The sequence below is a fragment of the Sprattus sprattus genome (genome assembly GCF_963457725.1).
Source record: "Sprattus sprattus genome assembly, chromosome: 3".
NCBI lineage: Eukaryota > Metazoa > Chordata > Actinopteri > Clupeiformes > Clupeidae > Sprattus > Sprattus sprattus.
This window is the reverse complement of record NC_137922.1, coordinates 45386734-45412201: the sequence shown is the minus strand read 5'-3', so window position 1 is coordinate 45412201 and position 25468 is coordinate 45386734. Positions and strand designations below refer to the sequence as shown.

General features: G+C 43.9%; 1 protein-coding gene across 4 annotated transcripts; it reads left to right on the top strand.

Annotated features, from left to right (window-relative positions):
• The first annotated feature begins 38 nt into the window (after window positions 1-38).
• ndel1a (nudE neurodevelopment protein 1-like 1a) lies at window positions 39-24471 on the top strand. 4 transcript variants are annotated; one of them, XM_080834956.1, is made up of 10 exons: window positions 39-131; window positions 2671-2767; window positions 5660-5813; window positions 10006-10154; window positions 15339-15475; window positions 18231-18404; window positions 18684-18775; window positions 20500-20648; window positions 21063-21097; window positions 22814-24471. In XM_080834956.1, the coding sequence occupies exons 2-10, from the start codon at window positions 2682-2684 to the stop codon at window positions 22822-22824; spliced, it is 987 nt and encodes a 328-aa protein (XP_080691082.1). In that variant the 5' UTR covers window positions 39-131; window positions 2671-2681; the 3' UTR covers window positions 22825-24471. The 4 variants fall into 4 exon arrangements, with proteins under 4 accessions (XP_080691082.1, XP_080691080.1, XP_080691081.1 ...); XM_080834954.1 differs by having other exon boundaries at window positions 22771-24471; XM_080834955.1 differs by having other exon boundaries at window positions 21060-21097.
• The last annotated feature ends 997 nt before the right edge of the window (window positions 24472-25468 follow it).

Genomic DNA, 25468 nt, shown 5'->3' with positions numbered 1-25468 from the left:
GTCTCCCAACGATGCTCATGTGACCAATCATTCGGTTTGACGGAGCAACAGCGCATGGTGGCAAACCGAACTGCACGGGTGTAACCAGCTAATCCATATCACAGATGAAGGCAGCTACTGGAAATGAACAGGTAATGTTATTGATATTTTACCGAGGAATATCAGACGTTTAAAAGGTCGATATAGAGGTTCAAACGACTGCGATTATTAACTTGTTTACACCCCCTTTTTATGGCGTTTTGTGGATCAAGTCAACAGCCATTTCTGCCTTGCTTGTGAACTTGAACAGCAGATTGGGAAAAGACGCGTGGTTCATTTTTTGTATCTCGCATTGTATATTTATACGGATATTAGATGTTGCGTCCTTGTGTTTTTAGGACCGACAATCACTGGAATGTTAAGTAAGCTGTACCAGCTAATTAGCCATCATAGGTTAGTTGAGGAACCACCATTCCCCAGCCAATGCTGGAAGCTTAGGTTACACATCATCTGTTTTGGTGGTCAGCTGGGTTGTCCCGACATTAACTGGTCCAGCTATATTTTTAGTACTCGGTGTTTGTTGCTGTCAACATAAATATAGGCCAAGCCAGACCTGACTAAAATAATCGAAGCTTTGGTGACAAGTTGACAACCAGTAAGCGTAAAGCTCATTCAAGCTTAAACGTTAATGTATTTGAAAGGTTGCCAGGTGACAGTAAGTGGGCTAAGTTAAGATAGGTCTTGGGGGCAGTTAATAGAAAATATGTAACAATTCAATGACTCTATGCTCCTTGTAAATGGTACTGTCTACTGGCAGGTGTCAAAAAGCGTTGGAAGATGGCGAAAGGGTTTGCTCGATTTACGGTTAGTGGCTACATGGATTAACGGCCAGTTGGCGTTGGCCATGGACTTGAAAACTGTTGAGCGAGCGTTAAAGGTCACCATATGATTGGAATACAGTTGAAGTTATGATATGACGATTTAGCAAAGACAGTGACGCAAGTGCTCTTTCGCTTGCTAAATCATTTATGTGCTCTTGCTAAAACGGCTGATGTTGGGCGTCTGAGTAGTTTATGGATGCTGGATATAGCAGCATTGCATGCAGCTAGGTAATTCAACACTCACTCTCTAACGTTACATGTGTTTGAGATTTACTGTACCGATGGCTAACTAGCCGACTGCTAGCATTATACATCAATTTCGTCTAACGTTAAACCTCGTGTGGGCTAGTAGGGCTGGCTTTTAGATCCCCAGGGACGGCAATTCCAAATGGGAGGCACACAGATGCTGTTAGTTGATGCTCCAAATTACGTCTAGTTTAACGGCAGCCGGTATTCATTACCGGCATGGAGGCTAGCCATGCCCCATCTTGGCGTCCTTTCGTTATTTTACCACTAAGCATAACTGCAAGGGTTTATTTCCCGTTATCAGTGAAAGCACCTTGGTAACAGGGCCGCGAACACAACCTAGGGACATTGTCATGGGTTTACTCACGCCTGCGTCATGTAAATGAAGTCATTGGATTGTGCTGTTTGTTTAGCTACACACCCTTCCTCATCTGAGAACACCACATCAGAGCCGATTTAGTCATTTATCAGACGCTTTTGTCCAAGCTTATCTCCGTTGACACTGTCTTCATGAAGGAAGGCGAATCTGAAAGGCTTCCGGATTGGTTAAAAGTGGTTTCTGTGTCCTTAAATGCTTATTCGAGAACCTATCTAGATAAATGCTGCAATGTCAGACAGTGTTTCCTTAAGTTACCCCAGGCCTTGCACACACATAAGCATACTTTGCATGATGAGGTCAAAGTAGGTAATACATTTGCCTGAATCATTATTTGACTCTCAAATAACAAGCTGTGAGTTACTCATGGTGATCCCTGATGCCACAGCAGTTGTCATGCAACATAGTTTAGCATCTTGGGTGTGTCCCAGAACATCCGACAACAGGCCAGCATTTTTCCTCCTTTAGGTCAGGGCTTTTTTATGTTCATGGTCAAATCTACTCCAGTACCTTACGGTCGTTCCATACTGTGGCATAGTTTAATTCTGGTGACCTGAAATGTTTTTAATTGTGATTGATTAACCTAGTCTTGTAGCCACAGTTCGATGCCTGTCCCTAACGGCGTCTGTGAACTCGCCCCCCCCCCCCTGCCAGTCCATGTTAGTGTGTGCACCAGCGCAACACCACCATTGCTCTGTTATGCTAAGACATACTGCTATGCTAAGACAGACATACTGAAAACGGTTTTGCAGTGTGATTTATGATGATTGAGACTGTATTTGAATGGACCATAGGGAGCTTTCTGAAGCCTGTGTAAGATTGAGAGTAGTGTCTTTTAAGGTGGGGGTTTGGGCAGGGGTGTATAGGGTTGGAGCTGTTAGATAGTCCTTTTCTAAAGGACATTGTAGTTTCATTAATCTCTTAGCCAAGCAGTCCACTGCAAAGCCAACATGCATCTCTTTTACTGCACTATGAAATCACTATTGTAAGAGGACCGGGCGTGGCGTATCCATGTCAGTTGATACGACCACTTTTATCGTCAGTCAGCAACAGATGACGATGATTTAATATTGTGAGATTACATCACTGTCTCACTCTGTCACTGGTTGACTCATGATCTTATGTAAAAGGGAGTGTGTTTTGTTTTTGGACGCCTGCTGACATTGTCTGATATGCCTTGTCTTGCAGGTTAACCTATCATGGACGCAAATATGATGCCGAAGTTCTCCTCGAAAGACGAGGAAATTGAGTACTGGAAGGCGCTGTCTCTGAAGTACAAGAATAGGTGGGTGACAGACGTTGTGAGAGGGAGGGAAGAGTCTCCTCCCCATTAGGCTCACTGTTAAGTGTCCTTAAAAGCCACTGTTGGCAGGCCAAACAATCTGCATGCCAACCCATCTGCATGCCAACCCATCTTTACCCAGGAGTGGCATTGTGGATGAACTCCCAAAATGCAACACAACTGGTCTGGATCATCATTAATACCTCATCAGTGTCCCCTGTGGCAACTCAGGTTTTTCTAAACAGCCCATTTTCCTCCTTCCTTGTTCCATTCTCTCCTTTTGTGCCCAGCTAATTGAATGTCACATATCTGTTTACCACCCTCTTGGGTTTTGAGGTGTTGCTGGGAAAAATGTCCTCGACTAAGCCTGAACTACGTTAGGTTTCACTTCAAGGTCAACGGCCCAAGCTCACTTTCTTTGCTTGGTAAAGAGAAGCTTTTTTTTGGGCCATCTGGTGGGACTGGATAGTTATGCAACAGAGGTTTACTGTGCGCATGGGGGGGTGGGGGTGGAAAGGAGAGATGTCGTTTTGGTTAGTACTGCAACGTAATGAGCTGTCTGCCTGTGTCTGTCTGTCTGTCTGTCTGTCTGTTTGTCTGTCTGTCTCTCTCTTTCTGTCTGTCTGTCTCTCCCTCTCTCTCTTACTTTCTTTAATCTCCACCCTGGCATTCAGCCTGCGTCTGTTTTGCATGCAGTCTCAAGCTCTGGGTCCATGGCTACCAGCAGGCCCTATCACATAACACAAAAGAACCGCGGATAAGATCACGGGGGATATCACACACACACACACACACACACACACACACACACACACACACACACACACACTCTAACTCACTACACTGCCATAAACAAGCTTAGGGTTACGCCCTGGTTATGTAAAGTTTACTGGACTCGCCAAGGTTTGCTACTTTTCTCTTTTATGAAGTTGATACTGTATTACTGTATTATTGTATTAGAGTACAGATTCACAAACTTGTTTGTACGTGTTTGTGTTACACAACAAAGACGCTGTCCAGTCATTTGAGCCTTTTTTTCATTTTTTTTTTTTTTTACAAAAAAAAGTCATTTTCCAGCTCCCATTTTAAGTTGTTGTGCTAACGGCCATCCTGGATGACAGGGAATGTATTGCACCTACTAGGGAATTTAAGCAACTAGTCATAAAGTTCATAAAAGTTCAAGTGTCTTTGTCACAGTGATGCTGCAGTCCGTTCAGGGGGTCTACTACACACATCCCCAGGATATCCTCTTGCAGAGGAGAGGTCTTGTAGGAGTCAGGGGTTAAGATGTTTTCCTATGGATAGACAAGGTGTGCCGCTGTGCTCAAACAAGCCCCCTTCTGAGTACACTCTTCTTCCTGGCCCCCATCTGAGTACACTCTTCTTCCTGGCCCCCTTCCCAAGCAGCCTTCTGCTTCCTGCCGGGCTGATGTGAGACTTCCTGGCTCCAGTGCAGACCCTGAGCTCCAGGTCGGCATCCCATTGCTCACATGATGCCCATTGCGTGACACAGACACAAAGACATTTAAAGATCCATATCCTCATGCCTAGAGGGGATGGGGGAGCAGGCGCTTGCATAATCTCCAGTGCCATGTCTCTGCCCCCTTCACACCCCGACATCCAGCTCAGCCAGGGCGGAACAGCAGCTGTAAGCAACCAGTTATTTATAGAGTTACACACACACACACACTCACTCAGTGCCCTCTCTTCGTCTGTGTTGTACCTCCGCTCCGACCAAAGCAGGAAGAAGGGTTGATGTATCATCTGTTTTTCTCAGTGAGTGACCTTGGCTGGGACCGGATCTAGAGCTGTCTGTCTGTCAGTGCAGTCAGCATCACTGTGCTTGGAATGGCCCCTTGACGACCCCGGAACCACATTATTTCAATAGTCACACATATCATGGACACTAGAAATAGCCTACAGGAAGGTATTTGGTGTTGATGCCACACTGCAGGGGTCCACTGTCGATATATTGATGTACTCCTAGTGTCCCATAGCATGGCAAGTGGACATATATGAAGACCATGATTGGACATAAATGCAGACCATGAGTGGACAAAAATGTCCCCATTTCTCTGTATGTGCATGTGTTTGCACTTGTTTGTCAGGCGGTTCTCAGACTCAAGAATAGGGTTCATGATTCTAGTTCCCATTAGAAATAAACTAATATCCCTTATAATAATAATATCATCGCTGTTAGCGGATTCCGTTTGGTCAGCTAGAATCATCTCTTCTGAAGCTCCTGGAGTAAGATGCTGTCGCTTTAATGTTCCTCTGCTGTGAAAAAATTGGAGGTCCACCAAGAAATCTATCTCTTCATTTTTATCTCTGCTCTTGAAGTAGCACCACTTAACAGTAGTGTCTCCCTAAAACAGTTCTTTCCCTGAGTGGAGGGGTTGTTATTAATGTATGTATGTGTGTATGGAAGCTTTTTATTTATTGATATTTATATGTACCGAGATGTTTTTAGACCTTTTGTTGTAAATAAGTTAACGTGTATAGGCATGGTTATGATGTCTTTTAAAGCCCAGGGGATCTGTCTTGTGTAATGGGTGTCTGTTCTTGACCGTACTGGGCTGTAGGTACTAGTCGTGCACTTGCTATTTCTATGCTTTGGTGAGACGCCGCAGGCCTTCTGTTAGTTAGGCCAATGGATCTTTAAATCATTCAACGGTATCACCCAGTGCAGATGTTGGACATTTAGCCGTGTCTTTGTTTACCTTCTTACTCAAAAAAGATTACGCATTTATTTATTCATTTACTAATAGATCTGCATAGCCACGTCTATAGACATGTCATTCACCAACAGATCAATAGATTATCTGATTGATCGGATTAGGCCTGTTCTCTTATTTTAATCTAACTCCATACTCCCCCCCCCCTCCACCCGCACAGCTACCAGGAGGCGCAGGAGGAGCTGCTGGAGTTCCAGGAAGGCAGCAGGGAGCTGGAGGCGGAGCTGGAGGCCCAGCTGGGGCAGGCAGAGAGCCGCATGAGGGACCTGCAGGGCGACAACGAGCGGCTGCAGAACGAGGTCGAGTCCCTCAAGGTAGCGTATCTCCCTAGACCACCTGGGGGCCAAGCGCTGTCGTGGGACCCGGAGCGCCGCATTCACCAGTCGTAGCATAGCATTAGCATAACACGTAGCTTAACATTAATGGGAAGTGGGACGACCAGGGCCTACAGGACTAGGTGATTAACTCAGTGGAAACCAGACTGGACGGGGCTAAATGCACAAACTCCATATTCATGAGTGGGGGGCTATTATGTGCCCTCCGAGTAGGCCAGCTGGGCCTTTGTGCTGGAGCAGTAATGCATGTGTAGGTCTACAATGCTTGCTCACAGGCAGCCAAACGAATGATTAGCAACCCCCTCTAACCATGACTAGCTGGGTCTATCTGCTGGAACACAGTACTCTAATATTAAGATGAATGTTAAAGTGGGACAGCCAGAGCCGTCAGAACTGGTCAAGATGAATCACACATTATTAACCAGACTGTCTGGGCTTATGTGCTGGAAGGGAATCCCCCATGGTATAATATGACCAAACTGTTTGGACCTGTACTGCAAACATTGCATACACTATTGTGGTAGTAGTAGTGCAGTACACAGAAGGAGATCACTATTGGCTGAAGAATCGGGCTTCAAAAACTGTAGGTGCAAGATGAATCCAGGTGTTGGTTGTAATTCATAAACAAGGCATATTCATAAATCCTAATCCTAACAGCTGCAGCTGGCTGCTGTTGACTGTAGAATGAGTTACTACCGGCGTCTGTATAACCAGTTCAGTTCCCTTAAAGCTCTATACGCTGAGGCCATGCAGACCCATTCGTTCCCACGGGAGCATGCCTGCGGTGTAGTGCAGCTGGGAGCACTGATGCTGCTGGTTCAGGGGGTGACTGCAGTGAGGCGTCCAGCCTGCTCGTTCTTTATGAGCGGACAGACAGGAAGGTCCAGTCAGCAGCGCGCGCGGCTCAGGAGGTCCTGTGGGAACACAGGTGAGAATGGATGGGACCAGAGCGCCTTCCACAGAACACCCGTGTTCTCACAGGAGTCATCACTCTCTCTCTCTCTTTTTCTCTGTTTTTGTTTTTGTTTTATCTTTTTGTTTATGTTTTCTCTCTCAGTCTCTGCCTCTGCCTCCCTCTCGCCCTCTCTCTCTCTCTCTCTCTCTCTCTCTCTCTCTCTCTCTTTTTCTTTCTCTCTATCTCTCTGTTTCTGTTTAATTGTTGTTTGCTCTGTCTCTGCCTCTCTCTCTCTCTGTTTCTGTTTAATTGTTTTCTCTGTCTCTTCCTCTCTCTCTCTCTCTGTTTCTGTTTAATTGTTTTCTCTGCCTCTCTCTCTCTCTCTCTTTGTTTCTGTTTAATTGTTTTCTCTCTCTCTCTCTCTCTGCCGCTCTCTCTCTCTCTTTCTCTCTCTGTCTCTCCCCCTCCCCCTCTCGCTCTCTGCCACCCCCCCCCCCCCCCCCCCCCCCCCCAGAGTTTGTATCTGGTCTACTCTTCACTGAAAGAGACACAAACACTAATTAACTGCTGTGGGTCACTTGGATTTCTTTGGCTTCATACTACAAAATCAGACTTTAATTGCTCACAGTACTGTCAAAAATACACAGTATAAGCCTGGAATATTAATGTTACTTCTGTATGAGGTCTTTGTGACCTAGCCCTGCTTGTAAGCGAGCATTAGCATATGGTAAGTTTGAAGTACCCCCCAGCATAGCCTTGCCCATGCACAGTCTTACCCTCTTTGGTTGTGCCCCAGCCAGTGAGGAGAACATTAATCTAATGCATAATACATGGAGACTTCTGTTTAATTACCCCGGCTTGCTTCATATGACTCTCTGAAGCAGCTCTCTGAAGCAGCTCTCTGGTCTCCTGCACTCAGACAAGGCTAGACCACCAACATCATCATCATCAGCAGCAGCAGCATGAAATACAGTCCTGCTCACCATTATTGGCACCCCTAATGAATATGAGCAAACAGGCTATGAAAAAAATATGTCTTTGCTGTTTATCCTCTTGGTCTTCAACTCAAAATATTCATACAAATCTTACCTTTTCATTGAGGTAAAATAATTGAGAGAAAACGTTTTTTTGACATTAAATACATATTATTCTTCAAAACATGTGTGCCACAGTTATTGGCACCCCTTAATGATGAAATGTTTTGTGCAGCCTCCCTTTGCCAAGATAACAGCTCTGAGTCTTCTCCTATAATGCGTGATAAGGTTGGTGAACACATGGCACGGGACCTGACACCATTCTTACATACAGTATCTCTCCAGATCCTTCAGATTCTGAGGTCAACGCTTGTAGACTCGGCTTCAGCTCATCCCACAGATTTTCTATGGGGTTTAGGTCGGGGGACTGTGATGGCCATGGCAAAACCTTTATTCTGCGGTCGGTGAACCATTTTTGTGTTGATTTTAAGGGATGCTTCGGATCATTGTCCTGCTGGAAGGTCCAACCATGGCCCATTTTAAGCTTACTAGAGGGGGCTTTTAGGTTTTCATTTAATATCTGCTGGTATTTGATGGAGTCCATGATACCATGTATCCTAACAAGATGTCCAGGGCCTTTGGAAGAAAAACAGCCCCACAACATCAAAGATCCGCCACCATACTTCACAGTGGGTATGGGGTGCTTTTCTGTATGGCTATCTTTCTGTCTACGCCAAACCCACCTTTGTTGTTTTTGCCAAAAAGCTTTATTTTGGTCTCATTTGACCATTTAACTCAGTCCCCTTGAAAGTCTGACTTCCATTTGGCAAACTGTAGGCACTTTAGTTTGTTTTTGATTGACAGCAGGGGCTTTTTTCTGGCAACCCTCCAAAACAACCTGGGGTGAAGTAGGTGGCGTCTGATGGTAGTTTTGGAGACTTTCTGACCCCAAGACTCAACTAATGTCTGCAATTCTCCAGCAGATTTGTATTTGTCCATTACTTGATTTGTGCAGCTCAACAACTTTTCATCGCACATCGTCACATGGGGTCTTTCCCATTGTGAAGAATGACTAATGGAATTTGGCCTGTGTCACCTCATATTTGTACGTCAGTGGAACAGGAAGTCATGGTTAACCTCTTAAGAGTTCATAATTAAACAGGTGAACTTAAAAATGTAAAACATGACTGGAAATATACTTCACTTAGATTTCAATTATAAGATTTTTCTAAGGGTGCCAATAATAGTGACACACGTGTTTTTTGGGAAAAATATTTATTTAATCTCAACCGTTGTTTTTTTCTTACAATAATTTAACTTCCATGAAAAGGTAAGATTTTTGTGAATATTTTGAGTGAAACACCAAGAAGATAGCAAAGACATATTTTTTCATACCCTGTTTGCTCATATACACTAGGGGTGCCAATAATGGTGAGCAGGACTGTATGTTGCAGTGGTAGAGCAGGGAGCAGGACAGCACCGCTATGACACACACACACACACACACACACAGGGACCTACAGAAATGTACAAATACACAAATATACAAACAAACAATACATGAACAAACACACATAAATAATTGTATACATATTGTCATTGACTGTCTGAATGTCTTTTATAATTTTCTGTACACTCACATACGCTGTTCTGTCTGAGACTGAAGAGCAGCCCTATCCAAGGCTGTGCCATGTAATGTAATGTAGTTTTTTAGATGTCCCTTGATTGTGATGTTGGTTATAACAGGCAGGTTTGGTTGTCATGGTGATTGTTAATGATTGCTTTTATTGACTGAGTGATTTAAGTGTGTGTGTGGGATTGGGAGGGGGGGGGGGGGGGGTGAAAGTATGTGGATGTAGGTTAAGTCTGAAAGCTATATCTTGCTTTTCTGCTGAATTCAGAGCTTGAGATATGGGTCACTGGCTTCCATGGAGTATGCTCAGGAGCTTCCTGAAAAATAGATGATACAATGTGGGTTAGTTTGGATTGCATGCATGTCCTTGTGCACGAGAGTGTGACGTCACGTAAGTATCTGTGTCGTGCGTTTTGGAAAATAGGTATATGATTGTGTGTTAAGTTAAGTATGTTGCTTTATGAGTGTGTATGTGAATGTACAAGAGAACATTGGTATGTAAATATAGGCTATGTGTGGGTTTGGTGTGGGGCATATAGGCTATGTGTGGGTCGTCATGGTTTAATTGATCTGGGAAGATTTGACAGAAGGCCCTCACCAGGCTCTCACCCTGTTTCTGTTTTATCTTTCTTTCTCTCTATCTATCTATCTCTCTCTATCTCTCATTAGGAGAAACTAGAGCAGCACTATGGTCAAAGCTATAAGCAGATCTCGATGCTGGAGGATGACTTGGGACAGACGAGGAGCATCAAAGAGCAGCTCCACAAATACGTCAGGGAGTTGGAGCAGGCCAACGACGACCTGGAGAGAGCTAAGAGGTATGGATCCGTCCTGGTCAAAGTGTTTCTTTACTGGATGCATTAAAAACAAAAAGGAATGTAAAATGATCTTGCTGAAGTATGGCAGCACAGATGGTGCAAAAGATTCCATGAGGTTTAGCTTCAATCAGACCAGAAACTGGTGATTTAAAAGTCAATGACGACAAGGTCAACAAGTTTGGTAATTTTTTAAGGAGTCACTTGAGCGTTATGGTTTGTGTGCCAGACTTAAAGCTTAATTACTGTTTTTTTTCAGTTACAAAATGGGGTTTTTACATTGCAGTGTCTATTTCCCTGTAACTGTAAAATCTAAGCAAAAAAAATTAAAACAAACAACTTTTTAATCGCTGTTAGGGTAGTAGCATGCTTACATTACATAGCTGGCTCAGACACCTCGTATTTTACTATAACTGTTCACCATGACCATGCAGTAACGCAGTCGTAGAAGCATATTTCAACCTTAACAAACGGTGTATAGTCAAGCATAGTCGTGTGGCTCCATTACATCCATTGTTTAGTTTGTGTCAGAGGCTGCCTTCCAATGCCTTCTATTACCCAGCTTTTCATATGCAAAGTTGTAGACTGGTATGGCAGCTATCATGCAAATGGAGGTCCTAAGGTTAACTATATCCCAAAACCAAGGCCTATTGTGTGTGTGTGTACCCAGTACAAAACAGCGCACATATACAGAGATATACAGTGTAGTGTTACGACCCTGGCGGGTCTAGGCCCCGCCCTATGATATTGCATGCCTGTTCTGTCTCTGTCTCTACAGGAGCTAATTAGAAACAGGTGTACAGCAGGTGATTGTGAACAGGTGGACCCCATGATTGGCTGGGCTACAAAAGGCCTGATCAGTCTGCAGTCAAGGAGAGCGTTGGATGAGAGCGTTGGATGGAGAGTTGGATGAGAGTCATTGGATTGGGTTATCGTTGGATTTGGAATAGAGATAGAGATTTGTATTGTCGTTGGTTTTGGTTTTGGTTTTGGGATCGTCGTTGGTATTGCTTTATCTTTGTTTATATTACCATTTAACTGAATTCACATCACATCTTTTGTTTCTCTTCATAACACTGACATTCACCACACGTTTGCTATAATTATTAGATACTATATATATATCTGTAACCATTAATAAATACTTATATTATATTAGTATCATAAATTCTGCGTGGTCTCCCCTTTATGTTTCGTGTATCGAGCTGTGCACGTCACATAATGGGGGCTCGACCGAGATTGTTTTCGGGATAAGGTAAGGTAACTTTGTATCCACTCATTGGGAAATAGTGGTTGAAAATCTAATTTAATTGATTGATCGTACGTTTGTTTTTGTTGCTGACGGGCATAAAACTGCCAGTGCAGCAGGAAGGGTATTTGAAATTGGGGAGACACGCGAAGAAATTGTTAGTTGGCAACTTTTGGTTTTCGTTGGGTGGCCGTGGAAGGAAAAAAGTCATTTTTTAAAGTTACTGCAGCTGTTGGCTTGCGCTGCGAGGGAATCGCGCTGTGCATAATTGGGCAATTAAGTACAGGTGTTCGTAACTGGGTGGAAAGGGGTAGGTTAGACCAGCAACGTGAATAACCCAATCCAATATGGGGTGGATGAATATGTTAGATTTTGAGGAGCATAAGAGGCTTCTGAAAATGCAGGCGGAATTGGAGAACGGGATGCAGCTGAAAATAAATATGCTAACTGAGATGGACGCATTGGGGAGAGAAAAAGAACGTCTATTTAAAATCGTAAAACTGAGATTAGGGCAAGGAATGGTTGAACAGGATTATTCCATTTTGCAAAAAGAGCAGTTAAGATTAGTTGCCCAAGGAAAGGTGATTGAAGACGATCTCATTCGTGGGGAGCGATTGGTTAAGGGAAATCCTTATGAGGGTGTGTCGGAGGTAAAGGCCATACAGAGGGATCTTTCTGAAACAAGGACGGTGAATGAGAAAATAAAAGTGGAAAACCAGAAGCTGCTTGCTCGAATTGCAGAAGCATCTGAGAAGTTGTCAGCCAGAGAACATGAAGCAAAAAGTCGTGAGAATAGGTTGCAACTTCAGCTCAATGAGGCGTTCAATTTGAATCATTATTCGACGGCACAGATTGACGACCAGAAGGCTGAAATGGTGGAACAAGAAGAACGGATTAAGGAAATACAGAAAGAGAAAGAAAGTCTATCTGAAATATTCCCACAGCTGCAGATGGATTATGAGGCTGAATTGAAGGAAAGAGACAAAGCTCTGGGTGAACTAAATAAGTGGGTAAAGAGGAATGGACAAGAAACCATTAGCCTCAACGAAAAAGTAAGACTCTTAAGAGATGACAAATGTTTATTGAAAAAAAAGCTGGATAAGAGCAGGAAGGAGGTTGTTGCTTTGACTGAAGAGGTGGGGGCTTTAAAAGCAGAGCAAGACAGCATTTCGAGTGCAATGATGGACATTATCCACAGGCCTGCGGACTATGAGAACCTCAGGATGGATGACGAGGGGCAGACTGGGATATTGAATGAAGAAGGAGAGAAGCTGGACGGCGCAGAGAAATGTAAAGATGATTTGACCAAACATCTGCAAACTGCCATCCAGCAGCATGAGCAGTGTGCTTCGGAGAGAGAGGATCTGATGGTTCGACTGAACATTCAGCAGACCAACGTCGGGCAGCTGGAGGCTCAAGCTTTTGGGATTAACAAAGTGAAAAGGGCACGAGAAAAGGACCATTTGGCTACAGTTAAGGAGATGGACGAAGTCCAGGATCGGCCGCACAAACAGGAGCAGCATCTCCAGCAGACTGCACAGTTTTGCAAGGATGCTCAGCAGAGCGCTCTCATGGACATAGAGTTGGACTATGGGCGCCTGGTTGAAGGGATCAAGCTAGCAGAGAAAGACACTCCGATGGAGGATATGAAAACGCAGCTATGGACTCAGAGAGAGGAATTTCTGGACGGCGAGGCCCAGTTTCGGGTGGAGAATGGCCTGACTAAACTGTTCCACAGTGGTTTTACACCTCACAACGGAAAAGGAACTTTTGCATGGACTATTGCGTTGGCCCACTCTCCAGATGTGCGGATGGGTTGGGCTGTGAAATTGTGCTGGCATGTTTAATTAATTTATCTCCTCTCCTGTCTCCTCCCCTGTCCCTCTTAAACTGCTTTTCCAGGGCCAGGAATTGCTGAGGGACAAATAGGTTGTATGACTGGTGAGCTGGATGAATGGTGAGCGTGTGAGTGGAAAGGTGAATTGGATGGAATAGGTGAATAGGATGTATTGTATTATTGTAAATATGGGTTTTGGATAGTGCAGAATCCCACTTAGGTGGGCTTCTGTCTTAAGGGGGGGGATGTTACGACCCTGGCGGGTCTAGGCCCCGCCCTATGATATTGCATGCCTGTTCTGTCTCTGTCTCTACAGGAGCTAATTAGAAACAGGTGTACAGCAGGTGATTGTGAACAGGTGGACCCCATGATTGGCTGGGCTACAAAAGGCCTGATCAGTCTGCAGTCAAGGAGAGCGTTGGATGAGAGCGTTGGATGGAGAGTTGGATGAGAGTCATTGGATTGGGTTATCGTTGGATTTGGAATAGAGATAGAGATTTGTATTGTCGTTGGTTTTGGTTTTGGTTTTGGGATCGTCGTTGGTATTGCTTTATCTTTGTTTATATTACCATTTAACTGAATTCACATCACATCTTTTGTTTCTCTTCATAACACTGACATTCACCACACGTTTGCTATAATTATTAGATACTATATATATATCTGTAACCATTAATAAATACTTATATTATATTAGTATCATAAATTCTGCGTGGTCTCCCCTTTATGTTTCGTGTATCGAGCTGTGCACGTCACAGTAGTTATACGGAGATATGCAGTGCAGTTATACAGAGATATGCAGTGCAGTTATACAGAGATATGCAGTGCAGTTATACGGAGATATACAGTGTAGTTATACGGAGATATACAGTGTAGTTATACGGAGGTATACAGTGTAGTTATACGGAGATATACAGTGTAGTTATACGGAGATATACAGTGCAGTTATACGGAGATATACAGTGCAGTTATACGGAGATATACAGTGCAGTTATACGGAGATATACAGTGTAGTTATACGGAGATATACAGTGCAGTTATACGGAGATATACAGTGCAGTTATACGGAGATATACAGTGCAGTTATACGGAGATATACAGTGCAGTTATACGGAGATATACAGTGCAGTTATACGGAGATATACAGTGTAGTTATACGGAGATATACAGTGTAGTTATACGGAGATATACAGTGTAGTTATACGGAGATATACAGTGCAGTTATACAGAGATATACAGTGTAGTTATACAGTGCAGTTATACAGAGATATACAGTGCAGTTATACAGATATATACAGTGCAGTTATAAAGTAAGTAACATCCAGCCAGAATGACAACTAAACTCATCCCAAGCTCCTCTATCTTTGGCTTCTTGGATCTGCAAGCTCTTGATTAAACGGAGATGGAATGAAGGCTAGTTCATACAGTTCACAGCTCCCCACTAATAATCCAGTAGGGTTCATATCTGAGCTCAGTGATCTGATCTGATCTCTTCTCGCCCATCTGTGCCTGACTAGTCAGTTGGTGTGGAATGCTTGAACTGAAATAAACATGAGTTCTTCCTGCGCTAATTAAGCTGCACCACTTAAACTGCTAAACATGCGAGTCTACTCTCATCTGGTGCTTTGGTAATGGTCGTGGCAGTGGTAATTGGTTTTGAGAAGGTATCAGATGTGTTTTTCTCACGGATGCGACATCAAGTGGAGGATTATAGGCTGTGGAGATGGGGCACTGTGCTGAGGAGCTCATTAATACACAATGGCAACATGAACAACAAAAGAAAAGAGAAGAAATTAACTATACGTAAGGGGACAGATCTATTCTATCGAAAGACTCTTAAACAGGGATTTAAGAATGTAGAGTTTTGCTTTTCTTAGGAATTGAAGTTTCTTTCATGTCTGTAGTTGGTTGTTTGTGGTTTTCTTGTTGATGTTTGTTTTCTCAACTCTGGAGCGCTTGATGATTTGAATTTTTCCTGTTTGATTAAACTTACGAATAAAATGATTCATGATCGTCTAGATAAAAAGATTGATGGTATGATTCTTTGTATATACTGAAACTGGTATACTAGTGTGTGTGTTATTGTGTGTGACCCCTACAGGGCTACGATAGTGTCCCTGGAGGACTTTGAGCAGCGTCTGAACCAGGCCATTGAGAGAAATGCGTTTCTGGAGAGCGAGCTGGATGAGAAGGAGTCACTCCTCGTGTCCGTACAGAGACTGAAGGATGAAGCCAGAGGTGTTTATCCACTTTTTCTTTCTTTTTTCCCTCTTCCCCTTCTCCCTTCTCTTTCTCACTGTCTCTCTCTCTGCTCTCTCTCTCACTGTCTGTCTGTTTCTCCTTTCCTGCCTCCAATCTCTCTCTGTGTGTCTCTCCTTTCTTACCTTCACGCTCCTTCTCTCTGTCTGTCTGTCTCTCTCTCTCCCTCCCTCTCCCCCCCCTCTTTTGCGCTCTCTCTCTCTCTCTCTCTCTCTCTCTCTCTCTCTCTCTCTTTTTTTAAATCCTCAGAGGAACCCTCTTGTCTGGGCTTGTTCAGTTTGTATCCCTTGGCTGAGCTGCGTTGTCCCCATGTGACATCTTATTCCTTCCCACCGCAGAGCTTTGATGTTCTGTTAGGGCGTTTAGTTTCTTCTGAAGTGCCTCTTTGAAATGCCTTACACCAGGGTGGGAAATTTACATATTTTTTAGGGGGCAATTTTTGCCCCCACTTACTGAAATCCAGGGGCATTTCACAAAAAATTGGGGGCACTTTTAGAAACTTGTGAAAAACGTTTAACCTTTGTTCAAAATAATAAACACACTTATTTAGGCTTAAAGCAGCTATACGGAATTCTGTTCCAAAACTAGTACGCTAACTACCTAAAAGGCATGCAAAAACCTTGCAAACACCACCAACAGCCCAGCTGACACTAATAGAAGCTTGCCAACACACTAACTGGTGTCTTTTTGCAGTATACCTGGCGTCATGCATGTGCAAGCTTTTCTTCCATTTTTGCAGGGTGTTCCAGCCCGTTACACAGAATAGGGCATATCTTGGATGGCTAGTGGGAAAGACACAGGTCTTGATCTGTCCTTCACATGACCATATGCGATCAAAATGAATTAGAGGATGGTACCAAAACCAGTTGCCTATAGAACCATACCTCAAAAAGTGTCAAATTGTTGCATAGTGTTACTTTAAAGTATATGAACAATTGTCATCAAATGGCAATAATAAGACTATTAGGCTTTAGTCTACAAATTCAAAGTGTTTTCTTTTTTTGAACAAAAACCAAACAGACAACCTAAATTAGACAATCATATTCACGTTTATTCTTATTTCTTTGTGGTTATGAGTTGTTATTACTACATTTCATTATTCAACTATTAACAATCGTTTTTTTCTTTTATTATATTTATGGATTTTTGTGTTACCTTTAATCATGTTGTACCTACCATAGTAGGCCTACAGGAAATACAGTAAAGACTAGTAAGCTAGCTTGCAAGCAAGCCTTTGTAGTTAACGCTGAAACGCACTATCAAAGATGGCTAACGTTAGCTAACTAACATTAAACTAGCTTAACCGATATAAATCATTTCTAAAAGTATTATTACCAGTTATCATTCACCATAGGCGATGGCGTGATGCTTGGCGCCTGGTGACGAAAGGCCATGTATTTCTGTATGTTTTCGCTCCCTTTGATGAAGTCAGCAGAAGAGTTTGCCTGTGCTGGATTTACAACGACTTGGGCAACTCGTTGTCTACAAGTCCGACATGCCTTGGGGAAAAAAATCAGGTGTTTTTCTCGTCGTCATCCTCCACCCCAGGCCAATCTAACTTTATTTTTTGACAGTTGCTGGGTGTGTGAATCTTTTAAAAATCGAGATGGTGACGGAGACTATGCTGATCCTCATTTCTCCTCACTCTCGCAGTCACAGGTCTGATTAGGAAGCGCTCCAAATATGTTTTGTTAGAACGTTCGGTTCTTCACGCAACAATGAGTCAAGGCGAAAATCAAAACATTTAATGGCAACTGACCGGCTACAATGTTTGACACGTTCATCAAATTATTATTACACGAAATTATGGGGGCATTTTTTGCCCCTCTCCTAGTAATTTTAGGGGCAAAACTATATTTTTTAGGGGCAGTTTTGCCCTTTGCCCTCGTTAATTTCCGACGCTGCCTTACACTGCCGTAGAGCGTTACCTTGAGGATGTTGAGCTCCGAAGTCTTGAGTGACCTGCCAAAGTCAGCTAAATTGCATGCTGATCTAAGCAAGCCATCACCTTGTCATTCTAAACATGACACTGGAGTGTATTGTCTTACATGAATTGATTACGCATCTATTTCCGGAGCCTTTCCTTAATGATGATTATGTATTTATTCATTTATTCTTTACTGCATAGTACTTTGATATTATATTTATGGCGTTCTGTGTTGCACGGTGGTCCTCAAGAAACATCATCTCATTCCCCTGGTGTAGGGCAACATACATATGTTGAAATGATGATAAAAGCTAACTTGACTTGACTAGTACTTTTAAAGTAGCTATAGCCAGACTTGTGCAGCCTCTGAGCAGGTAGATCTGCATGTGTTACATGGCCTGTAGAGTTGACGGATCAAAGCAGCGGCTGCTGGAGGAGCTTATGTAGGCATGTTAAATCAGTGTTTCCTCTCAGATCTATGGGGTGATGAATCAATGCAGGCTGTGGCGCTCCTGTGCATCAATTTACTGTGTGTGTGTGTGTGTGTGTGTGTGTGTGTGTGTTGCCTGTTTTGTGTGTGTGTGTGTGTGTGTGTGTGTGTGTTTTCTGCCTGTTTTGTGTGTATGTGTGTGTTCTGCCTGTTTCGTGTGCGCGTGCTGTGTGTGTGTGTGTGTGTGTGTGTGTTGCCTGTTTTGTGTGTGTGTGTGTGTGTGTGTGTGTGTTTTCTGCCTGTTTTGTGTGTATGTGTGTGTTCTGCCTGTTTCGTGTGCGCGTGCGTGTGTGTGTGTGTGTGTGTGTGTGTGTCAGACCTGAGGCAGGAGCTGGCAGTAAAGGAGCGGCATACGGACGTCAGCAGGATGTCAGCGCCCAGCTCGCCCACGCTGGACAACGACAAGATGGACTCTGGCGTCCAGGCCTCACTCTCTCTCCCTGCCACGCCGCTCGCCAAGAGCTTAGACAACGCCTTCGCCAGCCAGAAAGGTCTGTCCCATCCCCAATCAGCTCCATGCTCAGAGGGCTTAGAGTCTCTGGGTGCTTCTCTGTCTCTCTTTAGTGTCTCCTTTACCCTGACTATGTCTTCATTCAGTCGTTACCTTTAGACTCTCTCTCTATCTCTTGCATTATAAACCACAAATTCAAAGCAGTGTGTAAAAGCGGTATGTAAAAGCGGTGTGTCCTCCCTGTATGTGCTCTCTAATGGAATCTCTCTCTGCCCTCGTGTGTGTGTGTGTGTGTGTGTGTGTGTGTGTGCGCCCTCAGTGCAGTCCAATGGCTGTGCCAGCTCAGCATTGACGCCGTCTGCCAGAATCTCGGCCCTTAACATCGTGGGTGACCTCCTGCGGAAGGTTGGGGTGAGTGTGTGTGTTTGGAGTGTGTGTTACTTCATGTGTCTCCTCTCCGTTTATAATCTGAGCTCATCATCAGACAATAATCCCAGGGCATGGAGCTTTCTGCAGAACAGCCCAATTTTAGACGAGCCAAATATCTTCTGTGTCCGTTATGCCCACTGCCAAATACTTCCAACTCATGCAATTGACCTGTCGCTAAGCGCCGCCCTTAGAACGCAGATGAACCAATGACATTCCAGCCTGAACTGGACTCGGACATCGGCTACGATAACTCCATTGAAACAACAGGGAGGAGACCTTTTTCAATAATTTAATGATCGATTGATGTTGCTTATGAAAAAAAAAAAAACATGGTCAAACGATGTGCTTGGGGTACACGTAACACCGACAGTAGGTATCCCGATAGGCTGCAGAATGGGGTATATTTCATCCCTTTCCCCAAGCCACAACGGGACAAAAACAAGTGTGTAGGCTAATTGTGGTAATGTAGTTTCAACATAAATGGCCAAACGATGTGCATGGGATAGATACAACACTGATACGAGTTATCGTGAGAAGATAGGCAATGGGGTATATTGTATCGCATTTCCTAAACGAAAACAAGACCGGTCCAAAATATCTCCGGTGGGTGGATTAAGCTGTGTGACAGACCGCACAGTGAACGCTACGCTACGTTCATTAGCTGCCATACTCTTGTTAGAATTTCCCATTGCTAAAGCAATCAACTAAGCCTACATGATAAAAGGCATAGGCCTACTCATTATTCACAGTACCTGCTTACTTTCACCACTGATGTTATGCTAGGCTTAGGCAAGTTATCTCTGGTTCAAATTAGCTAACGTTAATGATTCAATAGCTGCGCTAGCGTAACTTTGTCAGTTATGGGACAGTTTATTAAACAATAGGTTTAATAATGGATTAACATGACAACGTGTACGAAACACACGCATGCCGGTAATTAAAAAGGTTACATTAACAAGCTAAACAGTTAGGACCATAGCCATGGTTTGGACACTGTGTCCTGTCAGGGGCAGGTTCCTGCTAGTTAATAAACGTAGGTGTACATCTCGGTGCCTTCCAGATTAGTTAAATTAACTGACTGTGAATTTATTGTATCTTTCCCATGCGGTGCATGAACAATGCTGGTATTGGATGTATTTATCTGCAATCGCGATGACCGTGAGTTAGGCTTCTCCCTCTTGCATTGAGCTCTGTAAATTCTCGCCTCAAATTTAAGCTTGTTATCCACCATATCGAGTTTTAAATTGTATACATATCCCTCCATTGCATAATTAAGTCCCTTTTGAAGCCTTCTAGGCGAAATCAGGTCCTTTTGTCTCCAAAAGTTGTCTAGAGCCTCTTAGGATATAGTTTTGTCACTGATAGCTGCCATTGTAAACTCTAGTCAGCTCTGATAAAGTGTCCGATTTAGCAGCTGTCACAATGGGGGGCGGGGCTTAGCGATAGGTCAATTGAGCCGCTCACATGCTATCTGGAGGTGAATGGGAGGTAGAGGTGGAAAAGCAAGCCTTCATCTTCCCCCCAGGCAAACTCCCAGTCTCACCTATTAGATGTGTCTCACTAGCAATACATCCTCTTCTACTGGCATAGTAGAGTATCTTTTACTCTGATAGCATTACCCATGCACCCCTGCCTGAAGTCTCATGTATGTTATTCCTTCTGTACTAATGTTGTATTGTAAATGTTTATTTCTGTGTGTTTTTCAGGCTCTGGAGTCTAAGCTTGCAGCTTGTCGGAACTTCGCCAAAGACCAGGCGGCCAGGAAGAACTACGCCACCAACAGCAACGGGAATCTGGTCAACGGGGACGTCACAAAGTTCTCGCACGCGCTCCACACGTCCTACTTCGACAGAGCGTGAGTCTTTACAAACACACACACACACATACACACTCACTGGTTCCACCACCACCACTCCTGTACAGGCTACACCTCCCCCTAGTTATCAAAGTAGCATCCATGCTTCTAGATAAAATATACGTTCCCTTGCACATGTGCACCAGCCTACCTTTGTAATTGATACCTTGGTGCTTGGTGGTAAAGATGCTTCTGTGTGTTTTAAAATGACGCCATTCCAGTGTTTGTGGACAGTACAGTCTGTTTTAAAATGACCCTTTTCCAGTGTTTTGTTTGTGGACAGTACAGACACACAGTGTCCCTACAGGCAGAGATGATGAGCGTGCCTGATGTGTAGAGTGTCATTAAAGGGGGGGTGTTTTTGTTTTTTTAAAGGGGACCCTCTTAGACCCTGTGTGTTTCTCTCCCCAGCAGAAGAGAGAGGGTCATTTTCCCTGCATTGCTCCGGGGTAATGACCTCCCTTTGGGGGTACATGCATGTGGTTTTTGCGTTAACTGCGCCGCGTAGATGGTGGTTCTCCCCCCCCCACGGCGGTAGATGGCGCCGCTTCACTAACACCACTGCTCTACTGCTCTTGGGGGTAGATCTGCTGACCGTGTGGCTCTGCTGTGGAGCTTTGGGTTCTCATGCTTTCTTTTTCCTTATTCCCATTAACCTCTTATGGACTAATTCTAAACATAGTAATTTAATCATAAGGGTCTCCCTTTCTCTCCCTGACTGACCTGACTGACTGACTGACTGACTGACTGACTGACTGACTGACTGACTGACTGACTGACTGACTGACTGACTGACTGACTGACTGCTGTAGATAGTGACCTCACTGCCATAGTGCACGTGTTTTGTCTTTTGTGGGAAATGAACAGCAACTCTCTGTCTACCGCTATGTTTAGATAGCAGTGTTGATGGCACTGAGTGGTTCCCGGGGGGCAGAGGGGTTGGGTGTCCCTGGAACTGGAACTATACCTCAGATGGCAGAGGGGGTTGGGTTCTACCCTGTGTCCCTGGAACTGGAACTAAAGCTCCGGGGGGAACCAGGAGCGGTGTGCCAACATTTGTGCCAGTTTTGAGTTTCAGTGACAAGGACGGGGAATGCTAATTCCTCAAACAGTGCTGTGTCAGTGGATGAACCCTTAAAACCTCTGCCCTCAAAACCAAAAGGACACACACACACACACACACACACACACACACACACACACAGACTGGCACTCTCTCGCTCTCACACACACACACACACACACACACACACACACACACACACACACACACAGAGCTGGACTGACTAGTGTGTAGGATGCAATAGTGAACCCTAAACAATAACAAAGCTGAATGAAATTGTCACATTAACGCCTAGCTGATGGCACGGATGCATGGCTGACTTGTAGTGGAGTGATGATCAGGAAGAGAAATGTGTCACTGTTCAGATGCAGTGTGTGTTTGCTCTGGAATAACAGTGTCACTGTATTGAACTTTATGGATAATGCCCTATTTAATATCTTGCCAGAGATCATGATTGGATGCACGTGAGGTGATGCCCTCTCTGTGTGTGTGTGTGTGTGTGTGTGTGTGTGTGTGTGTGTGTGTGTGTGTGTGTGTGCGCGCGCATGTGCATCAATGACAGCTGATCGCACAGGTCTCACTGTCACTGCTATTGACCAGTGGAATGTGTGTGTGTGTGTGTGACCTCACAAAGCGTTTGTCTGTCCCAAAGGCCTTTGATGATTAGGGCTCTCCACCCCTCCCCCTGCCCTCTGTATTTCCCCCCTACAAGCACGTAACCCCCGCTGGCATTGGCTTCCTACTGGGGTTGGATTTATCCGGCTATGGGGCAAAGCTTGTCTGATTCTCTTAATTAATTACCTCTTTTTAATTATGAGGGCAAACACACACACCAGTTTCCAGCTCCTGATTTTGAAACCCATAGATGGTGTTTGCACTGCTAATTAAATAAGACCCGCAGCACGGGCTCTGCCATCTCCATCTGTGCCAGGAGAAGTGAGGGCTTCATGGTGGGGTTGGGGTCTTAATGGGGTCAGTGGGAGCTGATGTTGGGATTTTCCATGCACTGCTCTCTGATGATGCTAATTTCGATTTTGTGTGTGTTTGTTTGCTTCTTAGTCTGTTTGTTTGTGTGTTTGTTTGTGTTTGTTTGTGTTTGTAGCAGGACGATAAATGGATTGGATCCCGGTGCCCTGACTGTTATCTCCGCCCCGACCGCTTCGACACCGTCTGCTCTAGTGCCCCTCAGCGTGTGATATGTGTGTGTGTGTGTGTGTGCACACACCCGCCCGCACACACAGAGAGTGCCCCTTGCATTTAACCACCAAAAACCCATGTGTACAGACAACTCACATATGCTGTAGCTAATGTCAACACACCACACACCCTACTGCTGCAGTCTGCCAATCCACACCGACGTAGAAGTACTGGATCTCCCTCCCCTTCCCCTATGCACACACACTAACTATCTCTCCCCTGGGTCAAAAGTGCTTTAGTGAGTTCATACATATAGGTCATTTGTACATATGTGTACCTCTATGTACTGATCTACCTGTTTTGTTTGTATGTTTCAAATTAATCTAAGACATAAATGTACTCGTCTATAAATCTCCACTTAATATGGGGGAGGGCGGGCGACAAAATGGAGGGCGGTGTTTTAAGTGTTGCAAAAAAAGTCGGTTAGGAGGAGGTAAGCCTCACGTGAGGGCAAATGAGAGCTGATCTTTAAGTGAAGGACAAAGCTGGGCCAGTTAGACACACAGAAGGGAATGATGCACTCTGGGTTATAATCTCTACAGAGGCCACAGAGGGACAAACCACACCTGTCACCACTTTTTTTTTTTATATAAACTTTGATAACATGATGAGGAAAGAATTTCGGAATCTCTCTCTGGCACACATAGACCTTATTCGAGACTAATGCAGCACATTTCTGATCTATGCACACACACACACACACACACACACACACTCACACACTCCAGCTGTAGACAGCTGCCTGCATATGCCCTCATGGTGGCCGGCCATCTTAAATCCGCTGTGGTAGCAGGGCTCCCCTGGCTTTTCTATTTCAGTCCCTCGGGGAACCAAACGTGTGTTTTATTGTTTGTTTGTTTGTTTATTCTTGTCATTTCCCCACGTGGAAAAGGAGGATCTAAACCTGCAGCGTATTTTCTTGCGGTCACACTTTTAAAGCAAAGCGTGGGACAACAATAGTCAGGCGCCTATTCTAGACATTTCTGCGAGTACTTTGCCGTAGCTCCCACTCTGGCCAGTATTCAGCGCCTGTTTTGATGGGCGTTTAAATCTGTGTGACAATGACGGGGCTTTCATGACACCTAACCAGTTTATCTTCTTTCTCCCTGGCCAGTCTGTAATCCACCAGGCTTCTCGGCCCCTAAATGTAATGGGCTAACCTTCTAAGCACCTCAGAGTGTGTCGGACACTTGGCACACACTAAAACACTGCTAACACACCATTAACCCCAGTAACTGGTCAAGGTATTGTTTCCCCATCAACAGTCATGCGTTAAGTTATTAATAATAATTAAAAAAAAATATTCTCTTTGCGGTTAGTTTATGTTTAAACTTTGTTGACATATACAACCGATTTAAAGTGTTCCAGCATTTTAAATATGCTTTTAAAAATGAATTTTATTACCGTCCCATTGTTTTATCAGATGGCTGATTTCAGCTGTTTTGTCAGTTCTCATTGTACATATGTTTTTGTATTTGTAATTTATTTTAGGTTTATTTAAGCATGTGTACAAAGTTATCCCTTTATTAAGTGTTCTGAGATAATAAAGCTATTTTGACCATTGTTTCCTGATCTTCTTTGTTTGTACTTTCCTGCATCTTTTATCTGAAGTTTGTGAGTGTGACACATTTTACTTACATACTAGCATGTGTATCCTGAAGCGATGCAGCTCCGATGTCACCCCTCTAGTGTAACACTGCCCCCTGCTGGACATTCACACTGTAACACTGCCCCCTGCTGGACAACTATGCTGTGACTCAGCATGCCTCCTGCAGAATGCCCTCCAAAATCACTGCACTGGCTGATAGGGTTTTGTAAAGGAAGAACACCCTATATAATATTAAAACAAAACAAAAAAATGAACCTCACACTTTGATTTGAAGAAGAGTAGCTCTATGAGTTAAGAGCCTCAGTACAGTCCTCAGTCTAATCTGGACTGACTTCTGTGGGTGAGCTGTTTCATTGGACCACAGGAACTAATCACACATTTGGCATATTCAATAAAGCCTTATCACACATACACAGTGACCTTTATAGTGTACCTACATCTATAAGCTGACCTTGTGAACAGTTTCTATTTAAATTGACTTGGACATCCCTTATCTGAAATTTAACCCACTTGAAACACTTTCTTGAACATGTTTAATGACAGATTTTAAACAGCTTTGCGTAGTTCAAAACTTTATTGTCTTCACAGTATGTACTATTAACTTTGTGTGTTTATTAAACCCAGGTGAGTTTATTGGCAGCACTTTCCCTCAATTTTCAACCTCTGTTCATCTTTCACCTGGGTGATTTCCATGTCCCTTTCCCCACACAGGTCACAAGGCCAAACAAACAAACCAACAAAAAGAATGACTAATACTATTCTTCATCTTCTCAGGATTGAAGAGCATCCCATCTGGGACGATGTTTCCTGAACCTGGTTAAGAAAGACTAGTAGGCCTTGTGCCTCATGCTGGTGGGGTGTCAGTATCTTGCCATCTTCAAAGGTGATCCATCATTTAAGGCCACAAACATTTCTTCTTTTGATGAAAATAAACTCTTGGCTCCTACCACT

What these genes read in the sequence shown, in the direction of transcription:
- ndel1a (XM_080834953.1), top strand. Translation starts at nt 2,682, where the DNA reads ATGGACGCAAATATGATGCCGAAGTTCTCCTCGAAAGACGAGGAAATT. An exon ending in ACGAGGTCGAGTCCCTCAAG is followed by an intron (nt 5,814 to 10,005) that starts GTAGCGTATCTC and finishes ATCTCTCATTAG; the next exon opens with GAGAAACTAGAGCAGCACTA. An exon ending in ACCTCCTGCGGAAGGTTGGG is followed by an intron (nt 18,776 to 20,499) that starts GTGAGTGTGTGT and finishes TGTGTTTTTCAG; the next exon opens with GCTCTGGAGTCTAAGCTTGC.